The sequence below is a fragment of the Tinamus guttatus genome, unplaced genomic scaffold (genome assembly GCF_059628265.1).
Source record: "Tinamus guttatus ecotype Peru unplaced genomic scaffold, ASM5962826v1 Tinamus_guttatus_pri_ptg000710l, whole genome shotgun sequence".
Taxonomy (NCBI): domain Eukaryota; kingdom Metazoa; phylum Chordata; class Aves; order Tinamiformes; family Tinamidae; genus Tinamus; species Tinamus guttatus.
This window is the reverse complement of record NW_028289244.1, coordinates 1306469-1333858: the sequence shown is the minus strand read 5'-3', so window position 1 is coordinate 1333858 and position 27390 is coordinate 1306469. Positions and strand designations below refer to the sequence as shown.

The following is a 27390-nucleotide window of genomic DNA, read 5'->3' as shown; positions in this document are numbered from 1 at the left end:
GAGTAAGTTAAGCGGCAAGCCTGAAGGGCATGAGCGATGGTCTTGAAAATAAAACTTGAGTCTTGCAAGGAAGAACTGCCAGCATCCTCTGTGCACACGGCTGGCGAAACGGGACGGCGCGATGGGAAGGCGAGAGCAGGCAGATTGAGCTAAACTAGAGAATAAGACGGCGCTAGCCACAATTTTAAAAGTTTTTGCCTCTTTTGGGCATATCATTCAAAAACAAAACAAAACAAAAAAGAAGAAGAAGGAAAAGAAGAAAAAGAAAACCCTCCTCATGGTAAATGCAAGGTTGGCTCCAGCTGCGCTTCCTGCCTGCGTAAGGACACGAGAGACCCGCGCGCGGCCCGCGAAGGTGCAGAAAGGTCCCCACCTCTGTGTTCGTCACCCAAAGCGCCCTTGGAGGGGCAATAATGCAGATTTAAGCCCATCAGCTGGATCTCCCCTCTCTACAGGGCAACCCAAGGGCCGATCATTTGGCAACAAGTTTCAAGACATTGGGGGGAACAGGCAGATTAAGACATTATGCTGGAAGCGTTTCAGGAGTGTATTTCGCACTGATGAAGCATGTTTGTTTCTTCTTTTTTTTGCCACTTAATCACCCGTTCACTGCTCCCCCTCCGTGCCCAGAAAACGGCTCCTTTGCAGCCACAGAACCTGTCCCTGGGCTAACGCTCCAGCGCGGCCCTCAGAGGGTCTGGGGCCCCGGTAGAGCAGAGCGAACAGACCCCGGTCCCCGGGGGACAAAATTCTCCTTTTTCTTCCAGCACCGAGAGGCTCCCTGCCCGGTGCCCCCGCCCACGGCGGTCGCGCGTCCCCCCACACACACAGACCCGCGCGGAATGGCGGCCCCCACGCCAGCACCGCGGCCCGCAGGGTCGGGGAGCAGCGGGGGCCGCTCGGCCCCAGCCCAAAGCGGCGGCGGGAGGGGGCGGCCCGCGGCGGGGGAGGCCGCGCCGCGAGGAGGCGGCGGCGGCGGAGGAGGCCGCGCGCGGAGGCGGCGGGGGAAGCGCCCTGAGGAGGCGGCGCGCGGCGGGGGCGCCCTGAGGGGGCAGCGCCGCGAGGGGCAGCGCCATCCCCGCCGCGTCGCGCGGAGGGGCCGGGGGGGACCCACGGGAGCCGCGGCCGCCCCCGCGGCGGCGCTCACCTGAAGGCGCAGTCGTCGCGGGAGTCGCGCGCGGGGGACGCGAGCCCGTGCTTCTTGCTGAAGAGCTTCTGGAAGAGGGTGGGCGGCATGGTGGGGCGCCGCCGCGCTCCGCGCAGCGCCCTGCCCGCGCAGCGCCTAGTTCCGCCAGCCCCGCTCCATTCGGTGTCACAGTCATATGACAGAAATTAGTCACTCGGCGCTGCCAGCAGGGGCGGGCCGGGCCGGGCCGGGCCGGCGGCGCGGGGCGGAGCGGAGCGGAGCAGGGCGGAGCGGGGCGGCCGTTCGCCCGGCGCGGAGGCGGCTCGGCCCGCGCTGCACCTGCCTCGGCCCCCTCATCCCCTCACGGCAGCCGCGACAAAACGACACGCAGGGACCCGGCCGGATTAAACAGAGCTGCAGCAAAACTCCATTAGCAACCCCTGAAGCGAGGCCCAGGTACAGGCGACGCCCCCCTCCAGCCCGCTGCGACGAGGCGCCGCGCAGATACCGCGCAGATACCGCGCTCCTACAGAGCCAAGTGAGTTTAAGTGCAAGAGAGCCCCTCATCCTTCCCTAGAAAGAAAGGATTGAACTGAAACAGCCTGTTTCACAATATTAGTTTAAGCAGATTATTTTAAAAAGGATGATTTAGCATGTGTGATATTATGTATGTGTACAAATGTATGCACTTTTTATATATTTGCATACAAATATATGATGACACCTCATCCTCAGCCAAATAAAAGAACTTTTATTTTTGAGCCAACAGAAGCTGAATGCAACTGTCCCAAAATGTAGCAGTAAGTTTAGATGCATCTTTTCCCTTGGTGCTGCATGGAGTATAGGCCTGACAGCTACAGATAGATCTTTATGGATGAAACCTTTCAAGCAACTATAGATATAAAAGTACAGTTTCTTTTTTCTTTTTTTTTAATCCTCATAAATAGGGATTCCTAAGAAACAGTGGCATTTTGGCCAGAAAATACAAATGAGTTTGACAGTTGCACAGTTTATAACGCTGAAGAAAATGCAGCCCTCTCAAGTGCATTAAAATTCAAGTTGGTATCGTTCATTTAAAACTCTGCATGTTAGCCTGTTCCAAAGCTCCTAAATTAACAGGAAGAGTTTCTTTCAGGCTTGAAAATGGTAACTTGCTCAGGGAATGGAGGGAAGGATAGACAGAGAAAAAGGGAGAAACATGCATTTAATAGTCCATTTTCCTGTAAAAATTCCCCCGCAGGCAAATCCTCATACCTAGGCAAAGAACATTAATTTCAACTTATCTGTCTGTTCACTATGCATTGCCTTGGGCCCCAAACCCGTAATTCCAGCCTTCGAAGTGCAAACCAACAGATCGAGACACTTGCACGTGAGGTCTTCACCCTCCAGCTGCCGGTACACAGACCTCTAGTGCCCCAATGCAGGGAGCAAAACATCTCCAGGGGCCTCCACGCACTTTAAGCTCTCCTAGAAGGATGCTACAGATAACAAAATTAACTGAAAATGTTAAAAAAAAACTCTTATATCCCTATATATAATCTTTTATATATATATATATATTTATACACACAACGATATATCCTCCAACTCTGCAGCTGCAATACACATTTCCCAGTGATCAAGTATTGCCGCAGCTCTTGGAGACTGGATCATTTTAAGCGATTCCATTCAAACCGCAAAGACTTGGATTTGCGACACAGGAGCCCATTGACACTGAGCTGACTTCCCTCCGGAATTGCGGCACAAATGGGCTCTTCTGTACGGCCCATTAATGCCTGTGACCCACAACCTTTATCCACCAATATGGAAAAGCCCGTTTCCACTTTGAGTGAAATTTTATATGTAGCCATTCTTCAGCTGAGAACCAGAACATGGGAAAATGCCTACCCTTTGGAAAAAGCAGAACAAGAGCAGATATTGTTGTGGCCTCAAAATGAGTAAGATTTCCTTCCCTGGGGCAGGGAGCTAGCCTAGTAATTAATTACACTTTCTCTAAGAGTCAGACAAAGGCTGAAAATAAGAAGCAGTATGTTCATAACTGAAGGGAAGGACAAGAGAGATCGTGGTTCATGATATTTCTGTTCTCCTATGCATTCCTTCTCATCACACTGAGAAAAACAAAAGCAAAAGTTGGCAATTTTCAGCCAGCTACAACCACGACACATTTAACAGACAATGCCTTCTTCTCTTATACTACCCCAGGAGTTTGCCACTACTAGTCTGTTCCTTACAGGGACACTATAAAACACTTTGAGGCAAAATAAGTGGTTTATTTATAGGTTTTCTGGAAGTCCTAGAGTAGATATTTCTTTTATTGTGGATCATCCTTTAAGTGTGAAGCATTACTTGAATTGTCTTCCCAATCGCAACATATTAGACACACAGCTTTAAGCAAAATAGAAAAGTTAAGCCAAGGTGCTAACTTCCATCACCTAGGGGCTCTAGATTCTTACATCCTCAATTACTAGTGGCTTAGTATTTGTAGGAACAAGGAGACTGGTAATTAAAAGCATTCTCAAGAGGTCTCCAACGAGTTGCTGGCAGAACCCACTCTACTCATGCTTAAAGGAAAAATAACTGGATACCATCATTTTTAATCTTGAGCCATATAATATGCTTATATAATACGTGTTTATAGACTAAATCTAATAGCATATATTTGCATATGCTTCTACCCCAGGGCAATGGGAAGAGGTTCAGGGTCTGAACTTTCACAGGTACTTCCAAATGTAATCAAAATAAAGTTTTGGATTTTATGTGTTCCTGCCATGCTCCTTTTGGAAATTTGGAAATACTTTCCAGAGACAAATGTTCTGACTCATAATACTGAGAACTAAACTGAGACTTTCGAAGGTCTGGAAAGCCACACTATCTTGTAAAAGTTCCTTTACTTCAACAGGAGAGAGCCTGAGTAAAGGAGGTTGCTAGTGAAAACTGTTCTAGGAATCCAAGATACTTTCGCTTGCAATAAATGAAAGTGGAGAAGACTTTGTTGAGGCACTCAGCAGCCCTTGGAAGAATGACATTTCTAGATAAACATCCCACAGACTGCTTTGGAAGCACATGGAAAACCTATATCCCAGATAGCATGAGCAGTAACTTGAAAATCCAGAACGCAAATATCCAGCTCTGGAGATAGTTCGGATGCGTTATCTGAACTTGTGTTCACAGCTGCTTGTGGGTCACTAGCACAGGAGTCACTGAGCGCTCTTCTCTCCTTCTCCCCAGAGCATCAAACCAGCCTCTCTACCAAGAAGCTGCACTGCATCACAGCACAACTGAGTGACAAAAGCAGCGCTCTGCCTGCAGCTCAGAGCTCAGCAAATGGTCAGTGTTTCTCTGTGGAGCTCCAGCAGTCTCTAAGCCTCAGGTCTGCACCACAGAACAGGTTATTGGGACCGTTGCTACGTGACATACATGAAGTACACCCCAGCACAACACCCCAGTCATAGGGGTTCTGGAGGTGACTGAACACACTGGGGTTGGAGCAGGGCTGTGTAGAAAGAGGTGGGATTACAGAATAACTGGGAGGAAAGGGGAGGTCAGGGAGTGGGCACCGTGTGACATTGATCACAAGCAGGTACCTGCACTAGGATGCTGGCAGGGGAAGACCCAGCTTCACGATTATACATCAGTCTACATTAGAAGGGACAAACTCCTGCATCCAGTAGTTTAACCGTAGGTTAATATCCTATATTGGCTTCCGAGTCATTGTGAGTACATAAACGCTCTACAGTTACATTCTGAGGGCACAGAGTTACTTTTACGAACAATGTTATCACGTAGTTCAAGTGGAAGTCACGTCTTTAAATGCTTATACTGCTACAGAAACCTTGAAGTTTTGGCATGGCAAGTGCCAAAAATAATTCCACCAACACAACCTGGTCCGCTGCCCTTGAGTCACACTTTCTTAAAAAAAATAATAAATTGAAAAACTATCTTTAAGGAGTACTTACAGAACAATGTCCTCAAAGATCTAATTTCTTGTACAAAAATTGTAATATTAAAGAACTCAAGAAAAGCATTTACAGGCTTATTACAACGCATTATATTTTAGACAGTGTATAAGGAAAAAAAAAAAAAACAGCCAGTAGTGTTGCTTATTGTCCTCATTTCACCTTTTTGCCACAGGAAACAAGACCTTTCTTCTTCTGTTGACTCTTGCTGAAAACCAGAAATCTCATCTATGTTTATTGTAGACCCAATTTTTGGTACTTGTAATTGTATCTATGAAAAAATACAATAAATTAAATAGTGGCAATAATTGTTAAATGTGTGAGAAAGCTTATTAGTCTGACAAGCTATTTAGATTTGTAGCATAAATCCATGTTATCCTTTATTTTTAAGGATCTGGATCTTGTAAAGTCAGCTGCTAGTGAGGGGGAAAAAAAGTTTTAAGTGCATTTACATTCTTAATGAAAACGAATATCATCTGCAAGATTCCTTGAGCAGAGATAGACACATTCAGCACACAAAGAACTTCCCCATTAGGGAGTCTCATTAATTCCACATTCCCAAGTTTCTTGAGAGACCTAGTAGTAAAAATACAAACTTTTGTTCTGACAACAGTACTTGATCATTTATGAACTTCACTTGCCTATCAAATATGACCTATGTTCTGTATGTCCCAACTCTCTTGAGCAAAGACAACACCGTTGTAAAACGAGTTCTTCTATACAGAAGCATCAAATGTTTGTCACCAGTAAGCACATTTACACACTTAAAGCATTTCCTTGCACTCTGGATAGTTTTTGTACTCAGTCTGTGAAAATATACAAAAATATCCTAGGAGTCTACAGTTCCATTCTTTTTATTTCTTTCTTTTTTGTAAATTCAGTATTTTTGACACCTATTATTTGTATATATTAGCTCTTTATAAAATAGCATTAATAACTAAAATTAAAATAGCGTAAGCAACCAGCGAATATAACTTCCAGAGTATTTGCAGACATTTAAACCTCATTTAAGAGGACATACGCCATCCGGTGGCACATTGAGAAACTTCAGGAGAGTTTGGAAAGGAAGGGGATTTCACCTCCTCTCTTTATGGCAGCAATCAGACAGTTTTGTACTCAGTTCTCATTTTTGTTTAACAAAGACATAGGAAGTGAAGATAGGAGATTCCCCTATGTCATTTAAGAGTCTCAGAGGAGAAAAGCACAGAAACGTTTAGAGAGATGCTAACAATCTCTACAGAAACAGATAGCAGAGTTCAGAGTATAACAGAGTTCAATATAACTAAGAACGATGTAAGAAGTACCTAAGTAGCTGAAAGCTGAAGCCTGACATTCACTCTAGAAACAAAGCACAGATTATAATTTTCTGAGCAAGGTGATCTCTTTTCTAGGGAGTTCTCATACCAGTGCTTGGCCTTGAAGTTGCGACAAGGAGTAACTTGAAGAGGTGCAGCCAGTCCCAGAGTTACCTAGCACTGCCTTCAGACCTTAGCCATCTAGCCCATGAAAGGGCAACATTGCTACCAGGTTTGAATATACTGAAGCTTAATCAAAACTCTCTTCAAAAATGTTAAAAGCAACCTGCAGAGGTGCAGCACAGCCTTTGTGGTTCCAGCTTAATCACAGCTCTGCAGACAGAGCAAGCAGAACCATGTCCTTCCTAACCTAAAAGAGTCTTTCTACAGAATCTCTCTGGTCTCTCCAGAACTTTATATCTTAGTTTAAATTAAGCAGTGGTTTTCAAATACTGAAGTATAAAGCTTGATTTTTCTTCAGCCTGATTCACCTTAATTAAATTTGCACTGTTCTTTAAACAGCAACAAAATTTCTCAGTGACCTAGATCCTGTACAGGATCCAACAAATGTCTTCTGTTAAAAGGAAACACTTTACAGAGGTTTTTCTGCATCTTGTGTAGACACTGAAGCTAACATTAGGGGCAGGGAAGAGAGATGTTTGAATAAAAATAGTTCAAAAGACAGCTAAATGCATCAACCAGCTCTTGGCTTAACAGTGCCAGCCAAAAGTGATTTCTGTGATAGTAAAACAGAAACATAAAGGCTTTATAAAGAAGTTCGGGTGTCAGCTAAGTATTCAGCAAAACAGGAGATGAAGCTTTAGGAACTTAAAGACAAGATGAACAGATAACCAAGATAGGTAGGAAGTGTCCATACTGGGACACTTAGAGGCCAGTTAGAGAAACACAGATGCACCTAACTACAGTCAGATCCAGGTATACAGAGAGTTCGGTGAACTCTTCCTCTGCAATTCCACTGACACACACACAGCCTTTACATTCCTAGGACTGTATGATTTTATATGTTAAAGATGCATAGAAAAGAAAACATTAGTGTAGCCTATTAGTCAAGTACTGTTGCTGAATAGCAGGAAAATACCGGTAAGTCAGAAATTAAAAGTTTTCAGGGTGTTTCACTCTTCGCCAAGTGAGTTTTGCAAATATTCAGATTAAAAAAAAAAAATACACTCTCCAACAGACAGTTACGATCCAGACAGCGGAGCAGGTCTATATTCCCTTACCTTCGGGCAATCTTTTGGGAAAGCAGAATGCACTTCTGTTAAGCGGAATTTGGGGAAGCCTGGAAGACCTGTGACCTGGTGAAGTTCTAACAATGGAGCAGATTTCTCCTCTGTTACATAGAGGCTGAAAAGATTGGTGACATTTAATTCACACAACTATTCACACAGAAGAAATACTCTTCTAGTTTTATTCTATGGAATTTTTTTAAAAATGGCATAAAGCTGACAGATTTCAAGGAGTGTCATTAAAAATACTTAAGACTACTCATGTACACTTAATATGCTATAAGAAAGGGTGACTGAAAGCTTCACAGCTTAAATGTTCTCCTCAGCTATGTGTAATACTGTGAGGCTTGAATACATTATACTCTAAAACTAGCATGCCAAAACTGGATTTAAAGAGTTCAATAAAATTAAAACCTGAATAGTATTATTTTCTTCTGGTCTTTGAGGAATAATTTCTGAGCTCAAAGATGCAGGAACAATTTCTTCTGAATTTACATACAGACCTGTTGTACTGAGGAATAAGTCTTCCCCAGATAAGGCTTCCCACATCAGTGACAAGCTAAGCTAAAATTCCACCAGAACATAAAACATACAGCAATAACTGTCCAAATAAATAACAGAGAATAATTCAAACTGGCTAGTATTTGTTGACTCATGCAACAGATGTTTTATTGCTTGAAAAATATGACTTAGCACTTCAATCTCCTAAACCTAAGTGATTATCATCTTTGGTCTCCTGCAAGACCTTGACGTTTTTCCATTTGTTAATCTAGTATTCATAAATTCAAGTTTGCTTGCAATAAAATATTGAGTTTTACAATACTAGGAAAGTCCATATGTTTTCCCTCTAAATAAACTGGTTCTAAATTAAGCAGTCCATGTATTGAAGGTTTCCAAAACTATGTGGTTTACTGACTCTGTTAAAAACCATGCCATAAAAGTGACAGAGATGTCACTTCTATTGCAGCATGGAGGGAAGTGGTAGTACTAATAAAGAATTCAAATTGGCATTTATTTATCAAGCTGATCTGGGAAGATGACATAATGGAGGTAATGCTAGGAGGTGCCTTTGTTTTTTCCTCATGATGACTAATTTGCCTTGTTTTAATCACTGAAAAAGGATCAGGATAGACACTCACATCTAGCTTTGCAGGCTGGGCATAACCAGGGATTTTTCGTAGGGCTCTGTCATTCTCCATGATCAGCATCGTGGAACTCATTTGCTAAATAAAAACAGAGAATTTAAAATCAGTTTGAAACTCTGTGCTCTAATTAATTAACTACAAATTCCTACAGTATTCCCATAGGACAGAATATTGCATCATTATAAGAGAGCATCATTACAAATTGTTATTAGTTCTTATGGTTTAAGTACTGAATTATGTTTACTTTGTGTCATGCTCTTCAAAATTAAGACAAAGAATCAGTAACTTACTGTAACTAGGAGTTAAAACACTCTCTAATATATCTCTCATTTAATTGCACCTTCTGTTACCAGTCAAAATTCTCACTCCAATTCTATGCCTTTGTTCATTGGTGGAGCACACTGGAAATTCTTACCGTAGCATCTAGCTTTTCAGATGGCAGGACTTGTCCTGTCAACTCCCCTGATCTGGCTGAAGTGTTTTCCGGGGCAGATTCAAGCTGTCTGAATGATGATGCATCTTCTTCTAAAGGCCTAGAGAATTCAGCTTTTTTCTTGCATTTCAGCTTTTTGGCTTTAGTAGCTTGATTGTCAGGCTAAAGTGAGGAACAATTACACTTCATGTTATAAAGGGAGCCTTTATAGTCTGCTAAGTATTAACCAAGAGACAATCTCACACCCAGATCTACACACCAGAACAATGAGCCTGAGAAACAGGGAGCTTATGGGGTACCCGTGACTATTCCGACTCTCCATAGCGGTGGGATAGCTCTGGCCTCACTCCTCCCCACTGCCTGCAGCCAGCTCCCTCAAGCAAAAGGAGCAGCACCTGCACTTGCAGGCGCAGCCTTTCTCCCCCATGAGGACGTGGCAAGCCATTTGTTTCAGCCTAGCTGTTAAACTGTGAAAAAGCCTTCCCCTTTCTTTCCAGTCCTACCAGTGGAGGACAGCGAAGATCAGTTTTGTCTGGAGTTCTCTCTCTCACAACTGTAATTTTACAGACTTTTTTCCCTGTAAAAAATTTCCAATAAATTAATAAACTTTAAGACAAAGACCACAGCTACTGTCCAACCTGAGTCTTACAGGATTGCACCTGAGAACACAGGTAGCATTCTACACCTCCCTCCTTCCCGACAGGGCTTGATTCCTCTCCCTTTCCTTGAGGAAACATGGTTGCTTATTAATCTGACGCTCACCTGGTTATTTACTACTAGACACACATACTGTGGCAGTAGAGGAATTACATAATCACAACAGTCTTTGCCAGTGGCAACTTCTGCTGCTATTAACAGTCCAAATTAAGTAGGGGAAAATAAAGTGGTACCTGGGTCACAGCCAGAACTGCATCATTCACTGCATCAGAACTGCAATTGCATAGGGGAATCCTGATGGCACTTGTGAACGCTGACAGGGACTACACAGAAGTAAGCAGCATGACTCAAACAGCTCCCTTCCTGGGTCCGTTAAACAAGAAAAGCTAAAGTGTTTTCACTGGGCATCACTTGTGATCACATGGAATAATAAAGTCTGTGGTTTGTGTTTTCTCCTAACAAGTTAGTGGCTGCTACAGCTGAACCAGGCCTTATTTAGAGAACAGATCTTACATTCACACTTCCCCCCTAGCCTCTGTTGAGCTTAACCTGTGCGAGGGGGACAACTGGCCGAGTGGAAGTCTTGTTCTGTTATCTTCCCATCACTTAAGTTTAGTTCAAAAATTCTGTTATCTTACAGCTAATACAACTGTTTTACGTCACGGTTTACCTGCTACAGTAGTTGAAACATTTAATTCTGAAGAACTGTAATTGCATTTTGATGGTTTATTTCTAGGAAAAGGAGGAAAAAAACAGAACTACTTACACTGAAAATTGTTAAAAATTATAAAACAATATAAAATAAAGTCATATAAAAATGACAGAATGAAGGAAAAAATGTTAATCCATTACACTTCACAGTTTTTTGACAGTTCATCATCAAGTCATCACTTACTTTGAAGATATTTGGAACTTAAAAAGTAAAGATGACAGTCACTAAAGTACGCTACACTGAAATATATGTTTTGTTTCTTACTGTTCGTCCATCCAAAAAATGGACACGCATTCCAAACAAAAAATAATAATAAAAAAATAAAATACAATGGGTAGAACCTGACCTAAGATTTCTGAAGACTGAAATCTGCATGCTTCTATGGCAAAAAAACACCTCATAACAGCTGAAGACTCCTGAAGGATATAAAATATCTGTCCAAAATCTGCTTTTCTCAAACCCTGAACCCTAGAGACAAGATGAGGACTTGCCAACCGGCACCTCCTGTCCCCCCTATTACACAAGCAGTACTAGACAGACCGCTTGGGCACACGCACCCAGGTGCTTGTGAGTGAATGAAATTAGGAAGGGAATGAGTGAGGGTAAAACCAACTTCTTTAGAAATTTCACAAATATCACAATATCACCTCCTCCTTCCATAAGACTAGGACAAAAGTCTGTATGAGAATTTCTCTGCTTGCCTCAGTGCAGTATTTTCAGTGAAGCTGCTGGGGGCACTGGCAGCTGAAACTCACCAGAAGGGTTTGCAGGATCAGAGTTTTATTCATACCAGGCAAAATATTGCTTGGAAGAGGAAAAAAAAAAAAACTTAACAGCTTTAGGTATGTCAAAGATTACCTTCTAGTGTATTGGTCTTGAAAATCCTCCTGCACGGGTTCTAAAAACAAACAAAAGCTAAGCTTTAAAGGAAAAAGGCAAGCAGTCTTACAATGCTTATTGCATGTTAACTACAAAGCAAATATTAGAAGTAAACAGAACATTAACAAGGAGCTATCTCCCATTATAGAGAAATGCCTTAAATAAAAACAGCATCAGAAATTCTGCATTTTCTTTGCACTACAGTGAAATATGTTCACATTTATGTTTTGAAGTACTATAGAACAGAATTACCTAATATTGCTGACAGATTTGAGATCTGTGGGATCTTATCTATGGTCACTGCTTTGCTGGAGTCCAGGAGAGTTGAGTTCTTGTATTTGACAAAGTCCTCGCAGAAAAGGTTACTTCTGTCTGGACACAGAAGAACTATTCAAGCTTTGATCAAACTGCCAGCTATCACGTTTGCAAAACAAAAACCTTTAGAAGAGAGGGAAGACATTGCCCTGCCCAAGTCTAGGAGGAACAGATGGCTGAAAAAAGACCATTTGGCCATCAATAAACTGCTTGTGTCAACTGGAAATATTTTGATTTTATAGTATGATTCAAATTATGCCAGAAACTGATTCACTCTAAACTGGAGAACCAGATACACAGATTCCATTTTAAGCTTGGCTGAAGGTAAAGATCTGATCTGGGGAGCTAAGCCAACAAGAGCCATTAGTCTTCCTATGGTACACAGTGCTCCTATCATTTCCATCTCAAATACAGCTTAAAAAAAAAGGAGGGGGGAGAAGTCAAGAAGTCTCACCTGAATTATCTTCATCTCTGAATATTTCAGGGGACGAGCACAAGTTCACACTGTCATTAGAGCCTGTGTTATAGTCTGCAGTGGAATCTACATCTAAACACTCTATTAGAAAAGTTGAGACACCTGTGGGAAGAGTCAATCCTGTACCTTCAAAAAGAAGAAAAAAAAAACCACATTATAAATAAAGTACCATCGTATATACGCTACAGGGATTCCTCTTATTAGTGGGTCTAAGTTTCACTCCTGTGTTGAGCTAAATACTGTCAATTCACTATCTTATACTAATACACAATACACTTAAAAAAATTCAAAGGGGCATCCTGAAGTCTGATTTACACCAGAGTTAGTTAACAGGAGATATTTTACTTGTCCAATGTGCACTAAAATGCCTGGCAAATATTCCCTTCAGTATGGACTATTAATAATCTCTCTTTCTTCTAAGAAGCCAGACAGTTCTCTCAACAAATTTTCAAATACTCAAACATGGTCACAGAAGTTTGAGTTCAGTAACTACTTCTAATAATTAAAAGTGTTCTATACAAACAAAAGTTTCTACCCTTAGGTGTAGGGTAACCACCACCTGCTTGGAATTATTTCCTGTGCTGTCAGAGCTGCCAATTGACTTAGTGTCAATTCACTAAGTTTGCTGAACAGTATTTTCCATTTCAAAGGTTGCAAATGATAATTTTGAAAGCGTCTCCAAAAGTAACTGCTGCAAACAGTGCCAAAAATAAGGCATTGATTATACTAGAAGTAAAAAATAGTTTTCCTTGGAAGTCTGTAGCGGAAAATAAAGATTAAAGTAGCATTCTACATTCTCTATCAATAACTAATGCCATCAACTCCATTCTTACATGAATGAATCTGGGAAATAAATACAGAAAAGTAGAAGACTAATTTTGTGAAGAGGTAAATAAAAGCAAGATAAGTTACTTTTCCTCAAAGGCGCTTTCTAAAAGCAAAGTATGAACCACATGTATGCTGGAATAAGAAGCAGAAATCAAACCAGAGCCTTTTTGATAACCTGGTCATCCCAACCAAAACAAGAACAGCACACAAGCTAGGGATTCATTCCAAGGCCAGCACTTTTATAGAACTGGCATTAAAATTCATTACAAGTTGTACTTACTTGAAGTCACTTCAGCATTTTTCAAACTTTCTTTACTTTCAAAGTTGATTACTGAAGACTCCTGAAATTAGATGTCAGGTGCAAAAGAAATAAGGAAATTGCATCTAGATACACGGTTAAGCATGTTCCTACATTTTCAGTTAGAAGCACAGTTCATGCTCCTCCCTTTCAGAAGCCCAGAGCATTCATATAAATACAAACTTTATGTGGTTTAGGTATTATATACTACAAAACTGTTTCTAGAAAATGTGAATAACTGGTGGAGTCTAAATAAGAACTAATATTTTAAAGAAAAATAGTTCCACATCAATTTCACTTAAGTCAGTTGCTGTGTCAGATTTTAGCTCTAACATATGCAGTGAGCTATTGTCCTGCAGTTGCAGCATTGCCACAAAACCCTTCTGCTCAGTCATCTCAAAATACTTCGTTCTGGTTGTACAAATGAGAGGGCCAGCACAAAAGCAACTTGTCAAAGATTAAGCAGTCAGCCTGTGTCTGAACTGAATTAAGCAACTCTCTGCAATGACAGTCTAATGAGCTGTATACCACACAGCACAACTGCTAAAGCCTTTACTCATTAAGAATAATTAGCATTGATGTGCACCACCATGCTTCCAATACCTCTAATACTCTTTATTGGTGTTGTAGGGAGGGATCAAAAAGCACCAAGTTACAGGATCAATTTCAGCCTGAAAAAATATATATGCATATGTAGCTCACAGGAAATTCTACTAGAACAGAAATAAGTCACTAACATCCAGATTTTTATTTATTCCTCATAAATTGTTAGGGGATAAAGAACCACATAACATTACAACCTTCAGCAGTACAGCACTTTCTCTCATTTGCTCTTCGGTTTCTTCCACACTGGTCACCTCTTTGGCAGTCAGTAGAGTGCTGCAGTTGAAAGAACAGAACAGAGCTAAGCTCAATATACAAAGCTACATATTCAATAAGAAGCCAACAAAAATTAGACAAGTTATGTTTATGAGAGGTCATCAAATAGTCTGACAAAAAAAAGTTTCCCAGGAATTCAGACTGGACTGTGTCCAAGAGGTCTCACACAGGCAAGCAGTACTAGCTAGTGTTTATAGCCACGTATTTGATCATGTTCTAACAGACCTTTGATTAGATGAATGGTTCGCTTGTGTCGCTTCAAGCTTTTCCTTAATTTTCGGTAAGGTTTTCAGACCACACTTTCCCTTCAGGTCTAGAAAACAACGAGTATTTAGTTAAGTAACCTTAGTTTTATCATCATCATTTAGATGATTATTTCTAAGAAAACACGTCTAACTGTTCTTTTCTTCACACCAGTAGCAAACTTTGACCCTAATTCAACAAACATCCTGAAGTCGGAACCTGGCCATTTCTGCCAAGCTTCATTTATCAAATATCGACAAGGACAAAAAAAGAACAGATTTTGAGAATCATGCAGGTGTTTCAAAAGTGTCTTGATTAAAAGAAAGTGACCTTTACTCTATATACACCAAGGCTTGAAGATTTTAAATGGAGTTTCACAAGCATTTCTATGTGGACCGGTCATCACTCCACATCATCTCAAACATGAGATTACTGGACACTGCGTGAGCAAGAATCGTCCTCTTCTCCTCCTTCTTCCAAGGTATGTCTAAGTATTAAGAGCAAATAGACCTCAAAGGCTGTTGGTTACACTGGAAAAGTCTCACCTGTAAGGACCAGTGATCACCCACTTACCTTCCCCATTTACTAAAGCAAGGGACACCACCCGTGCCAGCCTTTAGTGCCCTACTTTGCGCACCATTTTTTAATTTCAAGCCTCCAGCACCCAACTTGAGAGCTGCTAAATTGTATCCAGCTGTAGGAAAGGCTGGCCCTTTAGCAGAATAACTTTATACAATCATTTAAAGCACACTCCCAAAGGAGGGGGCAAACACTTTGCCATGTCTTTTCCAAAGGGAAAAATTCCCCAATTAACAAGGAAAAAATAATAAAAATAAAAGGAGGAAAGAAAGAAGACATAAAGTGGAAAACCCCTCTTTTTCTACCAAATGACTAAAACATAAGAAATGCCCCCAGAGGCCAGCTGAGCTGCCTCCCTTTTCCACACGCCAGCAGACCTGGAAAGCCACCACCTGGGCAAATTGCGAACTTTTTCTAAGAGCCTCCTCCCCAGCATAAGGCTCTTGAGCACCACCCTCGCTTCCACCTCCCACGCTGTCACGGACACGAAGCCTAAATAAACCTAACGAACTCAATAAACCTAAACAAAACACACGTAGCCCAGCAGGAGGCGGCGGGAGCAGCGCTTACTGCTGGGGCCGGCGCCGCCGAACAGGCGCCGGCGGCAGAGCCGCAGGGCGCAGCCCGCGCGGGCGGCGGCCCCGGGCACCGGCGAGGAGCGGCGCTTCTTGCGCGGCGCCGCCGCCACCTTCGTGCCGCGAGGCCGCTCCATGGCTCGGGAAGCGACGCGAAGCCCGGCCAGGCGCAGCCGCCACCCGCCCTAACGGCCAAAAGGGGCGGAAAAGGGGGCGGTGGCACCGCCCTCGCTCCCGCCCGCCATGGTGGCGGCAGGAGGCGCTGCCCGCCCCGGGGGGCGCTCCTGAGGCAGCTGTGATAGTGGATTGCGCCCTATCCGCCGTCCCGCCATGGCCGCCGCGTTGTGAAGGGGAAAACGTGTCTCCGCGGGCGGCCAGAGCCCGGCCCGGACCCGCAGGGCGGCGGTGGAGGCGGGAAAATGGCGGCGGCTCCTTCAGGGAGGCGGCGCGGCTGCCTTGGGATCCCAGCGCGCCTCCTCCCCGGAACCGCTGCGTTAATGAACTCGTCTGGTTCCAAAGAGGCGCGTGCTGGAAAATGGTCGTTTTCCACACGAAAACGGCCCCAGCAGCTCATGGAAAGTCCCAGAAAAAATCAAAAATGACAGCGGGCCACTAAAGTAAGGCCCATTTTCCTTAAAAACAAGAGACGACCCCCAAACAGAGGTTTCTGAGGAAAAACAAGTCAGCCCTGACTAATCCTGCCTTGGCACAGTCACCTCCCTGGGGCCTGTGCAGGGCCTGGGCATCGCTGCCCCTTTGCTCTTGGACTAATAAATATGCACAGGGATTTGGGTCTATAATACAAATTCCTGCCATCCAAACAGAGCCTGCCAAATGCCGTATATGAACCTTATTAGGTGCTTCATGGAGATGAAGCTCATCACTTCCTCAGCATGAAAAATGTGGCTATTTCCTTGGGTGTTCTGGATGAAAGGAGAAATACACGTGCATGCCAAAACTGGAGCAGAGACTGGATACTTTTAGACTTTATTGTTTTAGATACATACTCTGAAAAAAAAAGTATGCATTTCCCATTGTTGAATCATATGTAATAAGCATATTACCTTAGGGTTATATTATTACTGTTTTAAAATAAGAACTGAACCTGTTTCAGAAAGACTGACATGTTGATCTTTGGCGAACCTGGAAGCAATTTATTTGCCAAAGATTGCTAAAATGGGTCTCGGGGTCTGATATTCTTCTGGCCATTATTACATTGGTTCTTTTTTCCTTCTTAAATTATTTTCTGTTTGTTTGTTTGCATTTGAATGCTTTTCTGGGTGGCTTCACCCCAACGGGGCAGACAGAGTGCTGGAGTAACCATGGATTTTTATAAAAGAGATTTTATTGTATGTCAGTTGACAACAATAGTCTTTATGAGCAGCTTTGAGAAATGTGACAGTTTAATTCTTTACAAAAGTCTCCATAGATGACTTTTTGATACACATGCTAATATTCTGAAACTGAAAAAAAAACACTTTAATTACAATTATATTTAACCCCTTCACCTTCTGCTGAAAATAGAATAGGCAACACATAGGAAAATGCCTCATTTGTTTGCTGTATATACTTGCTAAATTACTTAATAAAAAGCTGTAATAAAGAGAAGGCCTTAAAGGGACTCTGGATGCCTCGAAACAAGTTATCTTTAACAATTCCAGGGAGCTAAAATTGTTTCCCTCCCAATCACTGCAAATTTCCAGATTTTTCATCCAAATTGAATAGCCTCAGCTTCATCATTTTAAATAGAATAAATATATCACAGAAACCTATAAATGTGAAAAGTACTGAGGAATAAGGGAACTCCAAGGAGGACAAGGATCTGATTCTGATGTCTTTGTTTTTCATAGACAAAACCAAGGTGAGCTAGAGAAACAAAAGATCCACAGAGAATTGCCTTTAAATAAAATGCTCCTCCAAATCTCCTGTAAGGCATCAAGAGGTCTTTAAGTAATCTTTTACCATGCAAAAATAGTATATTCTTTCCCAATTTACATTCATCTTGTAGCAGTTTATTTACATACGGATCTCTGGTTTGTGCTTTTAACACATGGAAAATAAAAATTGTATAGTTAACTTGCTTCATTCCAGTTTAAGTCAAATTATTTCTTCCTATCCAGCAAAATTATATCCATGGCAAAAATGATACTAGACATTACCTATGCTGATATATGCTTATTAACAGTGATGATAGATTGCAAAACAGTACCTTGTTAATAAAGAACTCACCATCTCGCTTTCATCTGATATATATCAACTATTTTAACCTGCATGTGTCATTTTCGAGACAGAAATATTCCATATATTTCCTGCCAACAGGGGGTTAAAACCCAACACCAATTTGTGCATGATTTCTGTTCGCCTTTTTGTGTGTCTGAGTATTTCTGTGGCAGAGTGGTGTTTTTTCTGTGCAACAAATATCAAGTGGTGAACTTAAAAAGTAGATAATTAGGCAATCGTCCTTTCCTGGAAGATGTATTTTATTTTATTTTTTTCCCATATATGAGCCCTGCAGACAATCTTCCAGGGGTTTCAAAGGCATAGCACCAGGCCCAGAAAGCATCTCCAGTTTTGGATAGATAAGAGAACACAATAAATCGCTAACCACAGCGTTCTTAACACGAAGCTGCCTGGGGCAGCGGGTATCGGACTGCTCCAGACTCTGACCATTGTCAGAGTCCACCCACGGCAGGGCTGAGAGTTCCCATTTCTGGGGGTTTGGGGTTCTCATTTTCTTGATAGTAGAATGAGCCCCTCACAGGTAGCAATTAGTTAGAAACAGTCATTTTTAAGCCATCAAGAATTGGTCTGTCTACAGAGAAGGGTAATTGCCATTAATTCAATGGCACTTTAGTCACAAACCTATCAGAAAAGCATATATACATATATATATATGTATGTATGTATGTATATGTATACATACTTATAAAGAAAAAGATCTTGTAACTGGTTAGCTTGAGAAAAAATAAACTTATTAGACAACCCTGGGGATTTTCTGTGATGGTCCAAATAAGTATCTAAGTTTAGGAAAAGTCAAAGCAAGACAGTATCCTTGGATTAAATAATTCCTTACACGTACACTCATGTCAAGTTTTATTCTCTTACAACATTGTTATGCTTCTGGAGACAGAGACTGATATTCAGAGGAAAATCTGACTGCACAAGAAAGTACCAGAGACAGCTTTCATTTATTCATGCAGCTTCGCACAAATCTGGAACCACTGGAAACATTCACACATTTGGTATGAAATAATTTCTTCTAAATTTGGTATCATCCTAGTGTGGTCACATCCGTTTTTCTTTTCCCTCCCTGTTCTTTTGGTGCTCATATCATTAGCTCTAGAACATCTGATGTTTTGCATCAAATACCAAGAGGCCTACAGATAAGTTATTCATTAACAAAACAGCCATATTTAAAGCGCCAATCCGGCCATAAATTAACTCATATTAGGATCTTCCCTCCTTATACAAAATAGAGGTGAGTTATCTAGAAAAGCCAGGTAACCTAAAATCACCTTAGGAGAAAAGTAAACTAAATTCATGTAGTCATGAAAGTGTTCAGGGGAAAATAGCTTTTTATATTGATTTAAATAACTTGTTACCTTTAGCTACTTTTTCTTTAAGTAGGTAGCATTAAAGCAGGGAAGAAATTTCACAGAGCCTAATTCCTCATTGCTTTGAAGCGGATGTATGTAATGACCATCTTTTGCCTGATACAAAAATGGGATGGATGAGACTCCTCAAAGATGAGAATTCTTTATGGCTCGACCTAAAGCGCCACATTCTGTAGCTGGCAGCAGCAATTCACATCCTCTGTGAAGGTGACACCAGATTTCCCCAGTGAACCTGTTGCTCTCCGCATCAGTGAAAAACAGCCATGAAATCCCACTAGATCACAGCCATGGTGTTTCTTATGTGCTTTGGAGCAGTGGGAATGATTCCGCAGGAAGCCAGTGAAGAGTCAGGCGTAGAAGGGATTCACGGTGATGCTTCCATAGGTCGTTAATCAATCACCACTTCCTTTATGCGAGTGATTATGTTAACAAGCTTCCTTTGTATTATTTTGTTCCAAAATTACTGCAATAATCAGTCTTCGTGTAAAACCAACACATCAATTTATTTTTTTTTCCTTAAAAGCATGCAATGGAATTTCGGAGGGAAAATAAGAGATAAAGATTAAATTATTAATCAAAATTAACTTCAAAGGTCTACAATGGATTCCAGCCTAAGAGAGCAGGTAAATGTGCTTTCTCTGCCCTAGCAAAGATGTAGCAGGCAGGGCTCCATGCTAGTATGCACTGGTGCAACGAACAGCAGCTATTGAAACACACAGACCCCTCAGACCCTGGTTAGCAGAAGGCGGCAGCCGCAGCCCGGAGACGCAAGCTGCCCGGCTCGCGCAGTCTGGTGCCGCGCCGCGCGTCAGGACGGAGCACCGCGGTCTGCTCCCGTCCCACGGGGACTTGCCCCTTCCCAAAGGCTTCGCTGGCTCCGAATTCCGCGTTTTCGCCTGGCTGATGCTTCACCTTGCTCCCAGCCTGGCCTCGGGGAGCAGCTGCCCTCGCTGTCCATCCCAAGGGTTGCCCTCCACGCTGTGCTTCGGCGGGCGGGAGCCTTTCTCCAAAACACGCTTGTTTTGCCAAGTCCCATGCAAAATCACCTTGTGCTTCTTATCTTTACGGCTGCCTCTGGAAGGGAGCGGGTCTCCCAGGGCTGCCCAGGCCTAGCAGCACATTAAGAAGTGCCAGGGGACGGGGAACACGCAGGGAGTGCGGGCTCATGGGCACACAGTTCTCCAGGGCAGTTCCTTCGCTTTCTTGCATTCCCAGAGGAAGCTGCTGCGGAGCCAGCAATGCTTTAGCCACAGTCCCAGTGTGAGTAGTCCTGATGTCCATGTGTAGCCCTAATGAAAAAGCAGCAGCCACGTATAAACTGAGCTGGGATGAAAAGGAAATAGAGGGAATGGTAACCTACAGCTTCCTAACGCGCTTTTGTTCCACGGTGATGCTAATCTGGCCTTTTCCTTTAAGTAGAGTATACTAAGAGGCCTGTTAAGTACAAATACCAGGAGATCTGCTCCCGTTTTTATTCCCATTGTTAGTTAGCTCATTAGTGATTAAATCAAATAAACATAATTTATATTCTGCAGCATATAAAAACTTAATGTATAAACCAAAATCCATCTCAAAGTTCCAGATCAGGGAAAACAGACTTGCTCCATGAATCACTGCTTGTTTGAGGTAGACCACATTATTGAATTATCAGCAATTTTAGTTCCTAATCTATTAAGTTATATACAGTCAACTACCAGCAGACATCCCCAAAATTCTTCTCTCTGTTTAATCAGAAACATTTGTAGTTACTAGTAAGTTTCTGTAATTTACTTGGTCATGGAATTGAAATTTCTGTGTATTTTGCAGGTATTGATCGTAACTTTTAGTAGTCTCCTACTGTGTACATAGAATAAAAACAGACTGTATCCACTCCTGATGAAAAAAAATAAAGAGGAGGAAAATGGAAATTATGGTTAGTGGTGAAATCCTGGAGCGCTGAAAGGCTCAAGGATAAGATTCAGGTGCTTATCCATTGCGGTGGGCCGTTCCGGCTCGGTACTTTGGAGCGTTTTGCTAGCGCAGCTGCAAAACCCGCTCTTTCCAGGAGTCCTCCCACCACTTCAGATGGAGATGCTTGAATATAGCTCTTCGATCTGCTTTTTGAAGTAAACCCTTAGCTCTGGTCTCTTAGCCTTCAGTGTAGGCGTCAACAAACCGTTCTGCACTGAGAACATATCGGAGTGAATGTAAATGCCTTTGACCTAAAATAAAGAAGGAAAATAGTTTCAGCGGAGAATACCAGGCAGGGGTGTCACTTGCTTTCAATATACAGGAGAAGAATCAGAGTCCTGCAGATATTTATTTTGCCCACTAGTTATCAAACCAGGGAGGTTGCCCATGTCCCTGGAGTGGGTTATTACCTCTGCACCCAAAATTTACACTAAATTTAATTTGAATTTCCAGCCTAATTGGAAGCAGAATCCCAGGGTATATTATTCAAAGGAACATTTACAACTTGACAGCATTAAGGCTCTCTTTTAGAAAACATTGTATGTGATTACAATAACAAATGCTAACAAATCTCCATTCACTACAAATGGACAAAGTACATGCCTGACCACAGTAGAAAATACATTAGTTGTTTCATTTTACCTGCTCAAAGGAGTGAAGTCCACTCTCCTTACCTAGCCGGACCATATCTTCCATTATTGCTTGCCGTAGTTCCTGGGTTAAAACACACACATTCTCCATGAAATAATCAAGAAACAACTTTACATAGCAAAAAAACAACACTTGTCAGGAAGAAAACAGTTTTCTGAGCAAAGTTCAAGTGCATTATTGAGAACTTAAATAAAAAAATTAAATGGTTTTAAAATGTTCAAATAAGTGCAATGCTGCTCTTTTCTCTGAAATGTAAGGCTGATATTTTCAATGTGAGAAAGTAAAGGCTGAATGTCTAAATTTGCAGTCCCCCCTCTGCTTTCAGAGGCAGAATTGTTTCCCACCAATGCAGGTGGGCTCATTGCATGGAATCAGCACTCAGTGATGGGGCTGAAGATGCTTTAACCTCTGTAACTTGTCATTTGTATAGTAATACTTATATCATTAACTGAATTCAATGAAACCTGAAGGATGTTATTTTTCATGGGATTTTTTTTAGATGTGGATTTTATGCTAGGGAAAGGTTCAATCATTTGCTAGAGATATAAAGATGAACCTTTTATTGGCCAATGATTACTGAATCTATACAAATAGGAACAAATTAGGGAGTTTAGACATGCCTTGCTCATTTTCTTTTCTTCTTTACTGAGCATCCCATTGTTTCATAGTTGTCATTTCTTGTAATTACAGTTAACTGCTAATTAAACATGCAGAGGAGGGTATGTTGCCTAACTCCATCATAAAGCAGGGCCTGGGGGAGCGTTCACCACATCCCGCTGTCCCTGTACGGAACTCGGCTCCCAGCCGGCCTAGGGCAGCGATGACCTGCTGGGGCCAGCCGGCACACGTCCCCGTATCCAGGTTAATCCTGCTTAAGAGATTGCTCTACTGGGGTTAATTTTCCATGAAGAAATAGCCCTTGACAGGGGGATCATTAATAACAAAGGCTGCCTTTAGCTGGGCTATGCAGGGAACCGTCTGCGGTGCGCACAGACGATATGAGGACAAACCTTGTTTTTGCAGAGGTCTCCGTAGGTTCCATCAAATCCTCTCTTCTTGGCCCAGCCTGGCATAACTTCCGAATCGGGTACTACAATTCCCACCAGAAAGGCCTGTGGGTGAAGGAAAGTGAGCTTCAGCTGAAGCCTGAGCACCACACCTAAGGCAATTTGCTGATGTGACTAATTAGTCCTGACGAGTTTGCTCCCATGCAGACCTCTGCTTGCTGGGCTTTCCAGGCTGGCCCTCTCCATGCTCAGAGACCACGGCACTGCCCAAAGGAAGTGGTCCCAGTGCCTCCAGTAACCAAGGGCTTCAGGTCACCCTCTGCTTGGAGGGACAACCACCCCTGGGGACCAAACTGCTACTAGTGCTTACTCTTGGAGCTCTTCTGCTTCTAAAAAGTTATGGTTTCATAGTCTGTGTCTCAGTAAGGGCCTAAACCTCCCCTTTCCACAGAACAGCACATAGACACCACCAGCATAGGGCCTCCTGCCTGAGGATGGGCCCAACATGTGGCTGCAGTCTCGTGAGGGAGCGCTGTGGAAAAAATGGGGTGAGACTGAGCAAAATGGGAAGCAGCCGGCACCGAGCAGCGGCAGCCTCACTTTTGCCTGGTTTGCTTCAGGCACCGTGGCCAAGGACAGCAGCAGAGACCCAAAGAGTGGCCATGGCCAAGGACAGCAGCAGAGACCTGAAGAGTGGCCATGGCTATGGAGAGTGATAGAGATCCAAAGAGTGACCATGGCCAAGGAGAGTGGTAGAGATCTGAAAAATGATGCCAAAACAAATGTAAAGACTTACTCTTTGGCCACAATATCCTTAAGGTGCTTAGAGTCACTTCCTAGACAGCCAGCAGCCAGCTCAAGAGCAGAAAAGAGACGTCAGGGCAAAAAATGTGGCCTGCGCCACGTGCATGTTCCCTTTGGGGTTCTTTGATTTGCCTTAACAATCTGAATGGTTTTAAAAGCAAAGAATAAGAACTGAAGCTTTTGAGAGGTTTATTTTTACCTGCAAGCTGTCTCCATGGACATATATCTGGGCAACGGGGTCACTGCGGATATAGATATTCTCAATCTTCTCCGGCGCAATATATTCTCCCTGAGCAAGTTTAAATATATGCTTTTTCCGATCAATAATTTTAAGAGTCCCATTCTGTTAGGAGAAAGAAATAAGAGTTCCCAGAGATGTTATTTAACCCCAGAGACTCAGCCCAGCCTGCCCCTCCACCTCCCTCACATTAAAGAGATAATGATAGAGTTGAGAAACGCAGCCCTCTGCCAGCATGTGCTAAGTGTCCAGTGCAAGAACAAGCGTGAATATAAATTTTCATGCATTTGAAAATACGAAATGAAGAGTGTTAGTGGCAGGTTGTTCAGCAACATGCTGAACAATTTTCAATTGGAAAATAGGGCCAGCAAAAAGATATAAAAAACTTCTTAAAATAATTTCATAAAATAGTTTCTTAAAACAAATGGCATTTTCAACTATAAAATACTCTCTTAAGTAAACTGATTTTTTTTCAGTGCAAAAGTTCAAAAATTAAGTCCCATAAGAAGTAATCATATGAGCGGCACGCACAGGTAACCATTTCCCTATGTCTCCCGTGTGAAGCCAGCCTTCCTCATCCAGCGCTTCAGTCGTCTTCTCTTCATCTTTTAGATAACCCTTGAAAACGTTTGGTCCTTTCACACATATCTGCAAAATAGTCAGAGATGCTAATAAATTACTATTTTGTCATAAATTAATACAAGTTCAAAGAGTAATTCATTAAAATTTAAATATTTTAGTTATTGATTTCATAATGACTGGGCTCTATTAAACTTAAAATGCAAAATGTATAAAACAAGCTACAGATTTTTTTTCACGCTAATGGATTCATGAAGCAGGGATGCAAAACTGATTTATCTGTAGTTGATTTTTGTCCATCTGGCACAAGCAAAGTACATTATTGCAGGAACCTTAAATTGTGTGCAATATAGAAATAGCAGCAGTGCACAAACAGCAGCAGTTCAGCTGTCCTTAGCTGAGCATTTTTTAAAGTAATTAGATATAGACATGGGTGGAAGCTCTGTTATACCCCCTGGTTAATTACTATATAATTATTGCTCTATTGCAGTTTCCCTTTCCTCGCTGTCATGCAGAACACCTCCACAACCATGCTTCCAAAAAAGCTAAAATGCTGCTTTCCCTGCAGCCTAGCACAGTGTTAACTGCCAAGAAATGGCTATACAGAAACACGAGTTGCTACCTCTCCTTCTCCCTTGGAAGCAAAGTAATTCAATTCCTCCGCGTCCGTCAGTCTGATCAAATTACAGGGCAGAGGGGCTCCAACATGACCTGGAAATCAAAGTTAGTAACTCATTTGTCATCTCTCCCATAACCAGTAATTAGTATTTCATTATTAGTTGCTTGCACCTTGTGGATGCCCCCGGTGAGGCTGGGTGTTCTTGCAGCAGCTGTGCCTGTGAGCAGAAGCAAGCTCCTCAGCTAAGGTTGTGAACTATAATGGTGCAATATTCAATATGACAAATTTATCGTAAATCCAGCAAGACTAGTAACCCAGACAAGGCAAACAGCACAGGGTGATCTTATTGCAAACTGCATCGCTCAAGGGTTGATTCCAAACCTTTGCAGGCAAACTTGCACAATAACATCTTATCCATATGGATTTATTTGGGACTAGTGGTATTTTCAAGAGCATTACACTGCCTTACAATCATTCACCCAACAGCCAGGGCTGCATAACACCCTGTGACATTGCAGTGAAGAGATTTCCAAAGAAACGTGCATTTCTCTTCCTCTGGCAAGGGCAGGAGGGACCAGGTACCTGATGTCCAGTCCCCGGGGGTGGTGAAGGTGCAGCCGGCGGTGCATTCGGTTTGCCCATAACCCTCGTACACCTGGCAAAGAAACATGCACCTTGAAACCTACACAATATTTCATTGTTACACAGCAAAAACTCTGGTGACTGCCTGTGTGGCACAGCAGGGTGAGGATAAGGGTGACAACGAGCTTTGGAGCCAAGCAATGCACTATGCAACGAGCAAAACCGCTTACTTGGGGAATCTTTTGAAAACATACCCATTTTCACTAATTTTAGGCTTTTGAGTGAGGCCTTTTCATTAAAACTAGTGCAAGGCTTCCTAGGAAGAGGGAAGGAGACAGCTGAGGTCTTTAAGCGGGTGACGCTGGCACCTGGAGGTGCTGATTTTCCCGCAGCTAAGGCCAGAATTAACTCGGCGTCACCAAGGCACCAACATCTCTCCTTTAGCATCTTTATTCGGGCACGTGCTGGGGATGGCGGGGACGGATCTCCGCTTTTTTGGGGCCATTCCATGCAATAGCAGCGCCGCGCGCACCTCGCGGGAGGCGAGCGCGGGATGCCGGCGCCCCGGGATGTCCCCACGCACCTGGCAGCCGAGCGCAGCGCGCAGGAAGCCCAGCACCGCCGGCGACGCGGGCGCAGCGCCCGTCACGATCATGCGCACGCAGCCGCCCAGGCTCGCCTGCGGACGGAGCAGAGCACAGCGGTCACGGGCCGGCAGCTAAACGCTACGAGCAATAACAACATTATGGACAGAATAAATACAGCACATTCCTGTCTCCCACGGGAAGGATGCCCGGATGAACTGCTCCTCCGCCAGTGGGAGCATGCGGGGTGCCCCCCTTTATTTCCTTTTTCTAAATTATTTTTAAGGAAAAAAATAAAACCCCCAAATCTACCTGGGTGCTGGCCAGCCCCATGCCAACTCCCAGCTCTCTGCTACACTCCATTTCTTTAGTTGGAAATACAGCAGCGCATCTTCACATAACTCATCCGATCACAAAAAATGAAGCAATTGGAGCCTCCCAGGGCAGCACAGTGCCTGGAAAGCCCAGCGAGAAGCCAATTTAACCACTTTTTGACCACAGAGGTGAATGGTGTGCAGCAGGACCTTCCCGTCTCTGGCTCCAGCATTACTGCCTCGTGTCTCACCTGTATTTACTGATAGCCCTTACCTGTATCTTATTGAAGAAGATCTTGTCCCACAGGCTGTCGTTCCTGATGATGCCGTTGTGAACTTCGGCCTTCTTCCGCTTGGCTGCAAATTCCAGCATCCAGCGCTTCAGCGGGGTGTCCGCCTGGCTGAAGATCTGCAGGGCCGGGCCGGAGACAGAGCAGAGAGCAAGTTGGGCTCCCCGTGCCCAGTGGGTACCGCGGTCTTAGCGATACACTTAAATAAGGCGACACTGTGACTTTACTCGCACTGTCTCTGCTTGTGCCGCTCTGTTTGCTGCTGTGTGGACTGTTCTTTTTGGGGGAAAAAGTATCAGGCTTTAACTAGCTGCCAGATATGCATGGCCCACATCCCGTGGGCTTATCTGCTATGGGCACCGAGGTCTCGTCAGACACCCGTGCAAATGAGAAGCCCCTGGTGCCCATCTCTCTGATAAAGCACCAAGCCCAGATCCAAACAGGCCTGAATTGGGGAAAAAAAAAAAAAAAAAAAAAAAAAAAAAAAACTATCAGCAGCTTTTGCCTAGGCCCATC

At 43.0% G+C, this 27390-nt stretch overlaps 3 protein-coding genes across 7 annotated transcripts in view; all 3 read right to left on the bottom strand.

The window, feature by feature from the left end:
• Window positions 1–27390, bottom strand: part of FNIP1 (folliculin interacting protein 1) — a 178498-nt gene that overhangs the window by 52846 nt on the left and 98262 nt on the right. For 2 of the 3 annotated variants that reach the window (XM_088536917.1, XM_088536918.1), the window contains exon 1: window positions 1148–1317. The exons of the other annotated variant lie outside the window; for it this stretch is intronic. In XM_088536917.1, coding sequence (XP_088393043.1) covers window positions 1148–1236 — 89 coding nt within the window. In that variant the 5' untranslated portion in view covers window positions 1237–1317. Of the gene's footprint in view, window positions 1–1147; window positions 1318–27390 lie in introns of those variants that run through there. 3 annotated transcript variants of the gene reach the window in all.
• Window positions 5204–15779, bottom strand: MEIKIN (meiotic kinetochore factor). The gene is made up of 14 exons (XM_088536942.1): window positions 15638–15779; window positions 14471–14558; window positions 14167–14245; window positions 13349–13409; window positions 12220–12366; window positions 11703–11837; window positions 11430–11469; window positions 10530–10591; window positions 9706–9779; window positions 9185–9364; window positions 8764–8847; window positions 8039–8188; window positions 7619–7742; window positions 5204–5353 (listed from the first exon to the last, which is right to left on the bottom strand). The coding sequence occupies exons 1-14, from the start codon at window positions 15777–15779 to the stop codon at window positions 5307–5309; spliced, it is 1413 nt and encodes a 470-aa protein (XP_088393068.1). The 3' UTR covers window positions 5204–5306.
• The window catches only part of ACSL6 (acyl-CoA synthetase long chain family member 6), a 31690-nt gene continuing 24977 nt past the window's right edge, over window positions 20678–27390 (bottom strand). For 2 of the 3 annotated variants that reach the window (XM_088536880.1, XM_088536881.1), the window contains exons 12-20: window positions 26859–26993; window positions 26270–26365; window positions 25687–25759; window positions 25108–25196; window positions 24438–24554; window positions 23868–24011; window positions 22868–22969; window positions 21849–21920; window positions 20678–21457 (exon numbers count right to left, since the gene is read on the bottom strand). In XM_088536880.1, coding sequence (XP_088393006.1) covers window positions 21317–21457; window positions 21849–21920; window positions 22868–22969; window positions 23868–24011; window positions 24438–24554; window positions 25108–25196; window positions 25687–25759; window positions 26270–26365; window positions 26859–26993 — 969 coding nt within the window. In that variant the 3' untranslated portion in view covers window positions 20678–21316. Of the gene's footprint in view, window positions 21458–21793; window positions 21921–22867; window positions 22970–23867; window positions 24012–24437; window positions 24555–25107; window positions 25197–25686; window positions 25760–26269; window positions 26366–26858; window positions 26994–27390 lie in introns of those variants that run through there. The other variant, XM_088536882.1, reaches the window with a different exon arrangement.

Bases quoted from the DNA above. Each gene is read 5' to 3' on its own strand.
- MEIKIN (XM_088536942.1), bottom strand. From the start codon at position 15,779: ATGGAGCGGCCTCGCGGCACGAAGGTGGCGGCGGCGCCGCGCAAGAAG. The intron at 14,246-14,470 runs GTCTGTTAGAAC...TTTCAACTGCAG, and splicing joins AACCATTCATCTAATCAAAG to CACTCTACTGACTGCCAAAG. The intron at 11,470-11,702 runs GTAATTCTGTTC...GTTTGTTTTTAG, and splicing joins AAATCTGTCAGCAATATTAG to AACCCGTGCAGGAGGATTTT.